General features: G+C 41.1%; 1 protein-coding gene across 1 annotated transcript in view; it reads right to left on the bottom strand.

The window, feature by feature from the left end:
* Positions 1 to 2,538: 2,538 nt before the first annotated feature.
* Positions 2,539 to 13,376, bottom strand: part of st8sia1 (ST8 alpha-N-acetyl-neuraminide alpha-2,8-sialyltransferase 1) — a 61,781-nt gene continuing 50,943 nt past the window's right edge. Inside the window, exons 4-5 of the mRNA XM_063006981.1 lie at positions 9,563 to 9,655; positions 2,539 to 3,070 (exon numbers count right to left, since the gene is read on the bottom strand). Of these exons, the coding sequence (XP_062863051.1) occupies positions 2,593 to 3,070; positions 9,563 to 9,655 (571 nt within the window). The 3' untranslated portion in view covers positions 2,539 to 2,592. The remainder of the gene's footprint in view (positions 3,071 to 9,562; positions 9,656 to 13,376) is intronic.

Genomic DNA, 13,376 nt, shown 5'->3' with positions numbered 1-13,376 from the left:
ATGCATGCTCAATAATCCAGGTACACAAATCCACAAAGTTGAATCAGTTCATCTGGACACAAGTTTGTTGTAGAGAAACGTTTCATCACTCATCCAAGTGACTTCTTCAGTCTGACGCCGGCCCATTGCATAACAATGGAACTGGTTATCAGGTCCATATGCTAATCACAATGACCATTAATTACATTCGCCACGTGTGCCTTTCACATATGATTGGGGTATGACTGCAATCACGGCATTGTAAGATGGTGAGACATGTACTCTCAGGCCCCCTCCTCGGTTCAGGGATGGGTGTTCCCTCTTCACAAAGATGGCCTGGTCAAGGATCCTGGTCAAGGATCTGCACATCTTCGTCATTAATTGAGCGGCCGCTGCCTTGCAGGTGAGTGTAAACCCTGGAGTCCTGGCCAGAAGAGGTCGATCTTTTATGTTGTGCCATCCGTTTAGTCAGTGGCTGTTTAGTTTCCCCGATGTACAGTTCCCGGCAAACCTCCCGGCACCTAACAGCATACACTACGTTACTCTGGTTGTGTCCAGGGACCCGGTCCTTAGGGTGAACTAGTTTCTGGCGTAGCGTGCTTTGGGGTTTAATAGCAAGTGAGGTGCGGTGTTGGACAATACACCGATCAGGCGTAACATTATGACCACCTTCCTAATATTGTGTTGGTCCCCCTTTTGCTGCCAAAACAGCCCTGACCCATTGAGGCATGGACTCCACTAGACCTGGTTCTATCAGAACCAGAATTAGCAGTTTGAGCTACAGTAGCTCGTCTGTTGGATCGAACCACACGGGTCAGCCTTCGCTCCCCATGTGCATCAATGAGCCATGACCCTGTCGCCGGTTTACCACTGTTCCTTCCTTGGACCACTTCTGATAGATACTGACCACTGCAGAATGAGAACACCCCACAAGAGCTGCAGTTTTGGAGATGCTCGGACCCAGTCATCTAGCCATCACAATTTGGCCCTTGTCGCTCAAATTCGCTCAAATCACTCACGCTTGTTGCTCATTTTTCCTGCTTCTAACATCAATTTTGAGGATAAAATGTTCACTTGCTGCAGAATACATCGCACCCACTAACAGGTGCCGTGATGAGATAATCAACGTTATTCACTTCACCTGTCAGTGGTCATAATGTTATGCCTAGTCAGTGTATCAGTGCAGTTGTTCTGCTACTCCCGTCACATAGGGAATCACCACTGGTTTGCGCTTAGACCGCGGTTGTCCTTTAAACTTGTGTCCAGATGAACTGATTCAACTTTGGATAACAATATCTGATTGTTTTTTTTTTTTAACTGGGGAATTGTGGGTAATGTAGTCTTTTACTGATTCACTGGCCAATAAAGGTAATATAAAAAAAAAATAAAAAAAATATTAGAACCTAATTAAATACAGCAGTTTGATAGTGGAAATCGTAATTATGATTGTTGATCCATTGATTCATTTTCAAAAGCCACTTCAAGCACATTACTGTCAGGATTGTGGTCAGACCTTGATACACTGGGCACGAAGCAGGAACGCACCCTGGCCTGGACAAGGCAAAAATTTATCTCAGGGAAACACGAATTAATAAATAATACGACCACTGCCATTCTGCAGTTCAGTCAGTAGGGGAGTTAGTTAACCCTGGTAAAAATTTCGGATCCACAGGTGCGTACCGCTGTTTAAAAATCTGGTGAAATGTGGTGAATCTGTCAGATTTTAAGATGATTAAAAAAGCAAATTCTCATTTCTTATCTCCTGAACTTCACTTTTTAGGTCCCGTGCTTTTTAAGACATCAAGCACATTTCAAGGCCACAGCTTTTAACGTGTTTACGGTAGGAAATAAAAGGTACGCTATGGATGGAAATTTGGTTAAATGGTGGAATAAAGGCATTCAACTGATGCTTAAAAGAACACACACATGGTAAAAAGTGCAAGATGTGAACACACATCGATTTCGGAATAAAAAAAAACAAAAAAAAAACACAAAACCTACAACAGTGCATTTGCAGTACATTCATTTACCATCCCAAAGTTCGGGTTTCCCTTTCGGGGACTAAAAGGACCTCAGACTCTACAGTGCAGCGCTAAACATTATTTATATTAATAATAAAACAACCTCGGCTCATTTCTAGTACAGTTTAGGTTCAGAATGCAGCAACTGAGCAGCAGAACAAACTGAATTTGCTGTTTTTTTCCCTCAGTTTCGTATTTTTCTTGTTCGTTTTTAGTCCTCATCTACCCCCACCCCCTCCGGTCGTGGCTATCCATTGCCTTGGCACAAAGCCTTCTGCTTTTCCTGCTGCCACAGTGAATGGGGCTACAGCTTTGAAGCAGACCACTCGTTCTCCACCCCCGCTTGACTTCTACACACACACACACTCTTGGCAATTGAAAAGGAAATCTGTTGGTGTCTGCATGGGTGCGTTTTCATCTGTGGTAAGCGTGTGTATTGAGCGCTCACTCACAGAAAGCTAGCGTACACTAAGGGGGGTAACAGTTTGGCTGGTTTGGGATTGCGTGGGCTAGCTGCTGCCATCCCCCCTCCCCCCACGTTATTTAGAACAGCAGGCAATGGTGGCTCAATCTTCCTTTCAAACAATCTGTCCTACTTGCGGTCAGTCGGACGGCAGGAGCCGAGGTGCATCCTCAACGTGCCGCTCTTGTGGAGATGCCAGAGCTGCAGGAACTCCTCTGGCATGGCGTGGAACCCGGACGAAGGCAGGACGTTGTCGTAATAATGGTGGCTGACCGGCCGCTGGTCGAGCCCCAGGGCGAACGGCCAGAAGCCAAAAGCCGTCACCTCGTCACATATGCCCAGCGCCAGGCTGACCAGGAAGAGGCCGGTAGAGAGACGCCTGCCGTGCACGCCGCGCTGCTTCCAGAAGCGCCCGACATTCTTCAGGAAGTCTGGGTTGGCGAACAGCACTGTCTGGTTGGAGTCTGAGTCAGCCAGCGTGTAGTAGGCGCGCAGAGACAGGTCCGTGCCAGGCTTCATGGAGAAGGCGGGCATGTAGATGTAACTGGAGCCGTACGCCTTCATGCTGTCCACGAACGACTTCCGGGACCACAGCAGGCTCTGAAAGCTGAGGAGAAAGAGAAGCATGCTTTCAATTCCACTGAATCAAGCAGACATGTCATTTAAAATCAAATCCACAAGTATCGTCACCACTGATGAGTAAAAAGCCTATAAAACTATTTTGATTAATTAGCTTATTCTTACAGTATAAAAAATAATTAAAGCTTTTAACTAAAGTAAATGTATTTTAAGAACTCAATTAGGCAAACATTTGGAACAAAAGCATGTACCATTTTTTGTCGCCTACTCCCGTCACATACGGAATCACCACTGGTTTGTGCTTAGACCGTGGTTTGTGCGGTTGTCCTTCAAACTTGTGTCCAGATGAACTATTCAACTTTGTGGATAACAATATCTGATTGTTTTTTTTTCAAACTGGGGAATTGTGGGTAATGTAGTCATTTACTGACTCACTGGCCATTAAAGGTAATATTAAAAAAAATACAAAAAATATTAGAACCTAATTAAATACAGCAGTTTGATAGTGGAAATCGTAATTATAACTGTTGACCCACTGATTCATTTTCAGAAGCCACTTCAAGCACATTACTGTCAGGATTGTGGTCAGACCGTGCCACCTTGATACACTGGGCACGAAGCAGGAACGCACCCTGGCCTGCACAAGGCAAAAATTTATCTCAGGGAAACACGAATTAATAAATAATACGACCACTGCCATTCTGCAGCTTATTCTTACGGTATAAAAAAGAATGAAAGCTTTTAACTAAAGTAAATGTATTTTAAGAACTCAATTAAGCAAACATTTGGAGCAAAAGCATGTACCATTTTTTGTTGCCTTTTATGGACAAGATATATAATATATTAATAATATTGAGGCGTCTGTGAGACATTAGGAAACATTTCTGCTCTTTGACTGTAGGAGGCGCTCTATTATTTGCATGTAGAATGGAATGGAATGGAAATGCCTTTGTCATACATACATATACAGCTGTAAAGTACTACAAAATTCTTTCTTCACATATCCCAGCTTGTTATCCCAATTGCTTGCATGTGAACTACAAGGGCATGAAAAAAAGACCTGATACACAGCAAATCCCTCCCACTACGCTTGAACAAGCAAACAGAAGAGATACGTCACTAAACCCAACACACGTAACAAAACGTAACTTTACAAACTTAATGCTCCCACGGCCGTTGACATAAGCAGGAGGAACGTCTCTTGCCCTTATATATACTGGTGCTGGTCATAAAATTAAAATTTCATGGAAAAGTTGATTTATTTCAGTAATTCCATTCAAAAAGTGAAACTTGTATATTATATTCATTCATTACACACAGACTGATATATTTCAAATGTTTATTTCTTTAAATGTTGATGATTATAACTGACAACTAATGAAAACCCCAAATTCAGTATCTCAGAAAATTAGAATATTACTTAAGACCAATACAAAAAAGGATTTTTAGAAATGTTGGCCAACTGAAAAGTATGAAGATGAAAAGTATGAGCATGTACAGCACTCAATACTTAGTTGGGGCTCCTTTTGCCTGGATTACTGCAGCAATGTGGCGTGGCATGGAGTCCATCAGTCTGTGGCACTGCTCAGGTGTTATGAGAGCCCAGGTTGCTCTGATAGTGGCCTTCAGCTCTTCTGAATTGTTGGGTCTGGCGTATCGCATCTTCCTCTTCACAATACCCTATAGATCGGTCAGGCGAGTTTGCTGGCCAATTAAGAACAGGGACACCATGGTCCTTAAACCAGGTACTGGTAGCTTTGGCACTGTGTGCAGGTGCCAAGTCCTGTTGGAAAATGAAATCTGCATCTCCATAAAGTTGGTCAGCAGCAGGAAGCATGAAGTGCTCTAAAACTTCCTGGTAGACGGCTCAGCACAACACACACTAACACACCACCACCATGTCAGTGTCAATGCAGTGCTGAGAATGATCCACCACCTAAATAATACCTGCTCTGTAGTGGTCCTGTGGGGGTCCTGATCATTGAAGAACAGCGTGAAAGGGGGCTAACAAAGCATGCAGAGAAACAGATGGACTACAGTCAGTAATTGTAGAGCTACAATATAGGATAAGTGGAGCTGATAAAATGGACAGTGAGTGTAAAAAGAAGGAGGTGGTTTTCCTGTTATGGCTGATCGGTGTACACACAGTATATATACAGTGGGGAAAATAGTTATTTGATCCCCTGCTGATTTTGTAAGTTTACCCCCTCAAGTCTTTGTAAGGGGGTAAACTTACAAAATCAGCAGGGGATCAAATAATTCTTTTCCCCACTGTATGTATATATATACTGTATATATATATATATATATATATACAGTATATATATATATATATATATATATATATATAAAAAAAAAAAAAAATATATATATATATATATATAAATAAAAAAATATATATAATATATATAAAAATATATATATAATATAATATAAAATAAATATATAATATAATATAATATAAATATATATATTAATAAATATATATTAATAAATAAATATAATATAATATAAAAATATCATATATATAAAAATATTAAAATATATATATATTTTTTACATACATATATAAATGCATATATACAGTGTATCACAAAAGTGAGTACACCCCTCACATTTCTGCAAATATTTCATTATATCTTTTCATGGAACAACACTATAGACATGAAACTTGGATATAACTTAGAGTAGTCAGTGTACAGCTTGTATAGCAGTGTAGATTTACTGTCTTCTGAAAATAACTCAATACACAGCCATTAATGTCTAAATAGCTGGCAACATAAGTGAGTACACCCCACAGTGAACATGTCCAAATTGTGCCCAAATGTGTCGCTGTCCCTCCCTGGTGTCATGTGTCAAGGTCCCAGGTGTAAATGGGGAGCAGGGCTGTTAAATTTAGTGTTTTGGGTACAATTCTCTCATACTGGCCACTGGATATTCAACATGGCACCTCATGGCAAAGAACTCTCTGAGGATGTGAGAAATAGAATTGTTGCTGTCCACAAAGATGGCCTGGGCTATAAGAAGATTGCCAACACCCTGAAACTGAGCTACAGCATGGTGGCCAAGGTCATACAGCGGTTTTCCAGGACAGGTTCCACTCGGAACAGGCTTCGCCAGGGTCGACCAAAGAAGTTGAGTCCACGTGTTCGGCGTCATATCCAGAGGTTGGCTTTAAAAAATAGACACATGAGTGCTGCCAGCATTGCTGCAGAGGTTGAAGACGTGGGAGGTCAGCCTGTCAGTGCTCAGACCATACGCCGCACACTGCATCAACTCGGTCTGCATGGTCGTCATCCCAGAAGGAAACTGACGCACAAGAAAGCCCGCAAACAGTTTGCTGAAGACAAGCAGTCCAAGAACATGGATTACTGGAATGCCCTGTGGTCTGACGAGACCACGATAAACTTGTTTGGCTCAGATGGTGTCCAGCATGTGTGGCGGCGCCCTGGTGAGAAGTACCAAGACAACTGTATCTTGCCTACAGTCAAGCATGGTGGTGGTAGCATCATGGTCTTGGGCTGCATGAGTGTTGCTGGCACTGGGGAGCTGCGGTTCATTGAGGGAAACATGAATTCCAACATGTACTGTGACATTCTGAAACAGAGCATGATCCCCTCCCTTCCAAAACTGGGCCTCATGGCAGTTTTCCAACAGGATAACGACCCCAAACACAACCTCCAAGATGACAACTGCCTTGCTGAGGAAACTGAATGTAAAGGTGATGGACTAAACCCAATTGAGCACCTGTGGCGCATCCTCAAGTGGAAGGTGGAGGAGTTCAAGGTGTCTAACATCCACCAGCTCCGTGATGTCATCATGGAGGAGTGGAAGAGGATTCCAGTAGCAACCTGTGCAGCTCTGGTGAATTCCATGCCCAGGAGGGTTAAGGCAGTGCTGGATAATAATGGTGGTCACACAAAATATTGACACTTTGGGCACAATTTGGACATGTTCACTGTGGGGTGTACTCACTTATGTTGCCAGCCATTTAGACATTAATGGCTGTGTGTTGAGTTATTTTCAGAAGACAGTAAATCTACACTGCTATACAAGTTGTACACTGACTACTCTAAGTTATATCCAAGTGTTAGTTCTATAGTGTTGTCCCATGAAAAGATATAATAAAATATTTGCAGAAATGTGAGGGGTGTACTCACTTTTGTGATACACTGTACAAATATACCTATATATACAGTGTATCACAAAAGTGAGTACACCCTTCACATTTCTGCAAATATTTTATTATATCTTTTCATGGGACAACACTATAGACATGAAACTTGGATATAACTTAGAGTAGTCAGTGTACAACTTGTATAGCAGTGTTGATTTACTGTCTTCTGAAAATAACTCAACACACAGCCATTAATGTCTAAATGGCTGGCAACATAAGTGAGTACACCCCACAGTGAACATGTCCAAATTGTGCCCAAATGTGTCAATATTTTGTGTGACCACCATTATTATCCAGCACTGCCTTAACCCTCCTGGGCATGGAATTCACCAGAGCTGCACAGGTTGCTACTGGAATCCTCTTCCACTCCTCCATGATGACATCACGGAGCTGGTGGATGTTAGACACCTTGAACTCCTCCACCTTCCACTTGAGGATGCGCCACAGGTGCTCAATTGGGTTTAGTCCATCACCTTTACCTTCAGCTTCCTCAGCAAGGCAGTTGTCATCTTGGAGGTTGTGTTTGGGGTCGTTATCCTGTTGGAAAACTGCCATGAGGCCCAGTTTTCGAAGGGAGGGGATCATGCTCTGTTTCAGAATGTCACAGTACATGTTGGAATTCATGTTTCACTCAATGAACTGCAGCTCCCCAGTGCCAGCAACACTCATGCAGCCCAAGACCATGATGCTACCACCACCATGCTTGACTGTAGGCAAGATACAGTTGTCTTGGTACTTCTCACCAGGGCGCCGCCACACATGCTGGACACCATCTGAGCCAAACAAGTTTATCTTGGTCTCGTCAGACCACAGGGCGTTCCAGTAATCCATGTTCTTGGACTGCTTGTCTTCAGCAAACTGTTTGCGGGCTTTCTTGTGCGTCAGCTTCCTTCTGGGATGACGACCATGCAGACCGAGTTGATGCAGTGTGCGGCGTATGGTCTGAGCACTGACAGGCTGACCTCCCACGTCTTCAACCTCTGCAGCAATGCTGGCAGCACTCATGTGTCTATTTTTTAAAGCCAACCTCTGGATATGACGCCGAACACGTGGACTCGACTTCTTTGGTCGACCCTGGCGAAGCCTGTTCCGAGTGGAACCTGTCCTGGAAAACCGCTGTATGACCTTGGCCACCATGCTGTAGCTCAGTTTCAGGGTGTTAGCAATCTTCTTATAGCCCAGGCCATCTTTGTGGAGAGCAACAATTCTATTTCTCACATCCTCAGAGAGTTCTTTGCCATGAGGTGCCATGTTGAATATCCAGTGGCCAGTATGAGAGAATTGTACCCAAAACACCAAATTTAACAGCCCTGCTCCCCATTTACACCTGGGACCTTGACACATGACACCAGGGAGGGACAATGACACATTTGGGCACAATTTGGACATGTTCACTGTGGGGTGTACTCACTTATGTTGCCAGCTATTTAGACATTAATGGCTGTGTGTTGAGTTATTTTCAGAAGACAGTAAATCTACACTGCTATACAAGCTGTACACTGACTACTCTAAGTTATATCCAAGTTTCATGTCTATAGTGTTGTCCCATGAAAAGATATAATGAAATATTTGCAGAAATGTGAGGGGTGTACTCACTTTTGTGATACACTGTATATTTTAATATTTTTATTACAAGGGGGGCAATAATTGTGAAGGGGATAACGATGATGATTATTATTAGTTTTATTATTGTGGTGAGAGTCCAGCTTGCTAAGGTTTAAGATGCAAACGAATGGCCAATTTCTTTTACCCCGGGTGTGCTGTTGTTCACGTTAACACAGCCAATGGGCCGCTGAATTATTGAATAAACATGTAAACATCTCATTATATGTGTAGAATTCCGTGTTTATAAGGTTAATTTGTGATGTTTTACTAGTTGCTCAGTGTATATTGTTTAGCAATTGATGTGTTATTATTATTATTATTATTATTATTAATTATGTTGACCATTTGAATTGTATAAAATACAGGGTCATGCAATCTACAACACCGTAAACAAAAAAAAACTAGAATAAAATTCAATTAAAGAAAGAATTAATTATTATATCTGCACACACATGCTTATTGTTAAAGAGAATAAAGGTGGTATTTGCTGTAGAACAGGTTTGATATTAATTAGGACTGTTAGTGGCTCATCTGTATCAGGCTGCCAAAATATTGGAATAAAATCAGTGAAATGTCAGGATCCTAAAATCCTACATTGTCCCATTCTTCTTTAAAATGTGACAAAAGTTTACACTGCATCACGATTATTTTTTCCAGTTTTAGAGCTGTTATCAGATATGACAGCATGGTTCAAATGTTTTTATTTTAATCAACAATGGTCAGAAAACAGTAAATTACCTCTTCTCTATAATACTGGGATTGGCTGTTACCATCTGGGTCCTCCTACCTACGTCATTAGAGTATTTTTTGGACAGTGGTGGCAGGTTACATCTGAAAAGAGAGAGAGAGAGAAAGAGGGAGAGAGAGAGAGAGAGAGAGAAAGAAACCAAATCAGTCCTCTGTGCAAAATAAGAAATGTGTTTATTAAAAAGCCAGAGAGATGATAACAGATTCTTGCCAATAACACTACAGAGCAGGTATTATTTAGGTGGTGGATCATTCTCAGCACTGCAGTGACACTGACATGGTCTGCATGGACTGCTGGTGTTTTTAAATACCGTTTCCACTCACTGTCCACTCTATCAGACGCTCCTACCTGTCACTGCAGTGCTGAGAATGATCCACCACCTAAATAATACCTGCTCTGTGGTGGTCCTGTGGGGGTCCTGACCATTGAAGAACAGGGTAAAAGGGGGCTAACAAAGCATGCAGAGAAACAGATGGACTACAGTCAGTAATTGTAGAACTACAAAGTGCTCCTATATGGTAAGTGGAGCTGATAAAATGGACTGAGTGTAGAAACAAGGAGGTGGTTTTAATGTTATGGCTGATCGGTGTGTATACAATGTAAAAGGATACTTTGAAACAGTGACGTTAGCTAATGATGTATTTTTACTTAAAGTAAACAGAAACCAACACCAAATAAAAATAAAATATAGGGATTTTAAAAGATATATTTAGGAGTGTTTTTGTCCTGCACTATACTAACTTAAGGATTATAAGTTTAATCGTGCAGAGGTAAAAAAGCTAAATCCCTAGAGTGTAATTCACACCCACCGTGTTTATTCTGGTCCAAGTGAAGGATATTAATTACTGGGGATTTTGCTTTGTACATGACAACACCAGAGTATCTTCTGTTTACCTTGTCTTTTTTTTCACTGCAGACAGAATGATCCCAAAATAGTTCATGTTTTTCTGGTGAACTTCAGTTCATCTGTTAACATCCACTCCTGTATTTCAGGCCTGATACACATTCCAAAAAATGATGGGACGAAGCAATTTAGCAACCGGTAATGAGGTAAAAAACGAAATAATCATTTATTTAATTTCAAACAGGTAATGTTAAGAGGTGATTGTAAGGCTGGGCAGTATGACCAAAACATTTTATCACAGTATTTTTTTTAAGATTCTGACGATTTCACGGTATATCACAGTATTTATTTTTTGTATGACTGGGACGTTTTATATGTCTCTGTCTGATTTTACTGTCATAAGTACAGTACATCAAATATGAAACACTTTAATTTCACCATGTATATAATAAAGGTTTTGAGGATTATAAGCTTTGCTTGGCCCCACAAAATGACACAATATATGATAGAATCAGTACATGTGAAACAGTTGCAATAAATACAATCTTTATTTTTTATATATATTTCATTTATGCATTTTCTTTCTTTTTTCTCCATTTTAATTGTGCGTTCAATTGTGTCATGCTTCCTCTCCAACAATGCTGATCCCCACTCTGATTGAGGAGAACGAAGCTAACCCACGCCCCCTCCGACACGTGGGCAGCAGCCATATGCATTTTATCACCTACAGTTTGACGATTGCAATGCGGATCAGCACTGTGTACGGAGAGACACACCCTGATCAACACATTTTTTTCCTGTCTCTGTGCAGGCGCCATCAATCAGCAGAGAACCAGCAGTCGTAATTGCATTAGTTAAGAGAGAGAGACCCTATCCGGCTTAATCCCACCCCTGTATGAACAACAAGCCAATTGTTGTTCATGTGGCCGCTCAGCCTAGCCGGCAGGCAGAGCTGAGATTCGATACGATGAATTCAAGATCAGCTGCGCCACCTGAGCGGTGTACAATCTTTACTGTTTATTTATTATTTAAGTATTGTACAATTATTCTTAGCTCTGCCTTTAACAAATAAAACCATGTTTGCAAACTCCACTGTACAACTTGACCACAGGTCTGTAGTAGAAAAGTGGATGACTTTATACATCTCCACTTCCAGTTCACTTATAACGTTGGTTTAGAAACTGGCCTGGAGTATTTTCACCCTGTAAGACAGACCTGGAATACAGTGTTTTAATTATTGCTCTGAAAGCTTCACTTTCGACTGTCTATAGAGGATTCGTGTCCTTACATATGTGGATTGTTACTGCGTTTATAATGTCGTTGTTTGTAACAGTCGTGGCTCGACAAACCTTACAGTATATAATGTTTTAGTCTGTTCTGAACTGCCGACACGCCTCATTTCTTTGGCAGGTTCTTCCAGTGCATATTTGGTCTTCCTCTCTCACCTGTTAATAGTCATGCTAACTCTACCTGGCTAACTCATGAGCTGCATCTAATCAAGGGATGCAATGATGCACCACAAGACAGTTAAAAATCGGTGCACATGTGCCACGATTCGAATTGGTTATTCATTTCAGATGAATTGATATTAACTTTAAACAGCAGAAGGCATTGGCGCTATTCACCTCGCCTGGTTGTCGTCACTACAGGGTTGCCAGGTTCTGAATTTTCCAGCCACATTTATTTATGTGAGGATACTTACTTTCTTTGTATTATTCATTTATTTATATAATGTTGGATTTGTTTTAAAATTTCATTTCAGTTTTTTTTACACAAAAAGGGAAATGTGCAGCATTGTTTTGCATAGTGGTGGCTCAGTGGGTAGCGCTGTCGCCTCACAGCAAGAAGGCCCTGGGTTCAATCCCCAGGCGGGGCGGTCCGGGTCCTTTCTGTGCAGAGTTTGCATGTTCTCCCCGTGTCTGTGTGGGTTTCCTCCAGGAGCTCCGGTTTCCTCCCACAGTACAAAAACATGCAGTCAGGTTAATTGGAGACACTGAATTGCCCTATAGGTGAATGGTTGTGTGTGTATGTGTGTGTCTACCCTGCCATGGACTGGTGTCCAATCCAGGGTGTTACTGTGTGCCTTGCGCCCACTGAAAAGCTGGGATAGGCTCCAGCACCCCCCTGCAACCCTAATTGGATAAGCAGATAAGAAAATGAATGAATTAATGTTTTGCATAGTTTGTACCTACCTCAGAAATAAAAGTACATTTATTGTTTAGATAAATAAAAGATAAGCACAAATACAGTCTTATTTTATTTTAAAGAGAAATAATAAAAGGAAACTTTGTCATAATTTGTCTTCAATTTCATTTTGTTTAAAAAAATCGGGAAAAAATCATATGGTGAACCCAGTATCGTGATTCGTATCGCATCGTGGGTAGAGTGTATCGTTACATCCCTAATCTAATCTTTTAAAATGATTTAAATGGTTAAAAAGTGCTTTTATTAGTATGTACACTACTGCTCAAAAGTTTTAGAACACCCCAATTTTTCCAGTTTTTTTTATTAAAACTCAAGCAGTTCAATCCAATGAATAGCTTGAAGTGGTACAAAGGTAAGTACTGAACTGCCAGAGGTTAAAAAATAAGTAAGGTTACCCAAAACTGAAAAATAATGTACATTTCAGAATTATACATAAAGGCTTTTTTCAGGGAACAAAAAATGGGTTGACAACTTAAAGCTGTTCTGCAGCAGTGGAGGTTGATCAAGCCTTGAAAGTTGGTCCTACCAATTCCTACAGGTGTTCCAACATGTCTTGATTACTTACAACCCACTCTGTCTGCATAAAAGTAGTGTTGGAACACACTGTGGTACCATACCCTTGTGAGCATTATTTGAACAGTATTGTACTGCAGAAAGTATTGTGTTGCTATAAAAATGGCAAGAAAAAGGCAGTTAACAATGGACGAGAGACAGACCATCGTAACACTTAAAAATGTAGGTCTTTCCTATAGAGA

This window comes from Trichomycterus rosablanca, chromosome 1 (genome assembly GCF_030014385.1).
Source record: "Trichomycterus rosablanca isolate fTriRos1 chromosome 1, fTriRos1.hap1, whole genome shotgun sequence".
NCBI classification, from domain to species: domain Eukaryota; kingdom Metazoa; phylum Chordata; class Actinopteri; order Siluriformes; family Trichomycteridae; genus Trichomycterus; species Trichomycterus rosablanca.
This window is presented reverse-complemented; position numbering and strand designations above follow the sequence as displayed.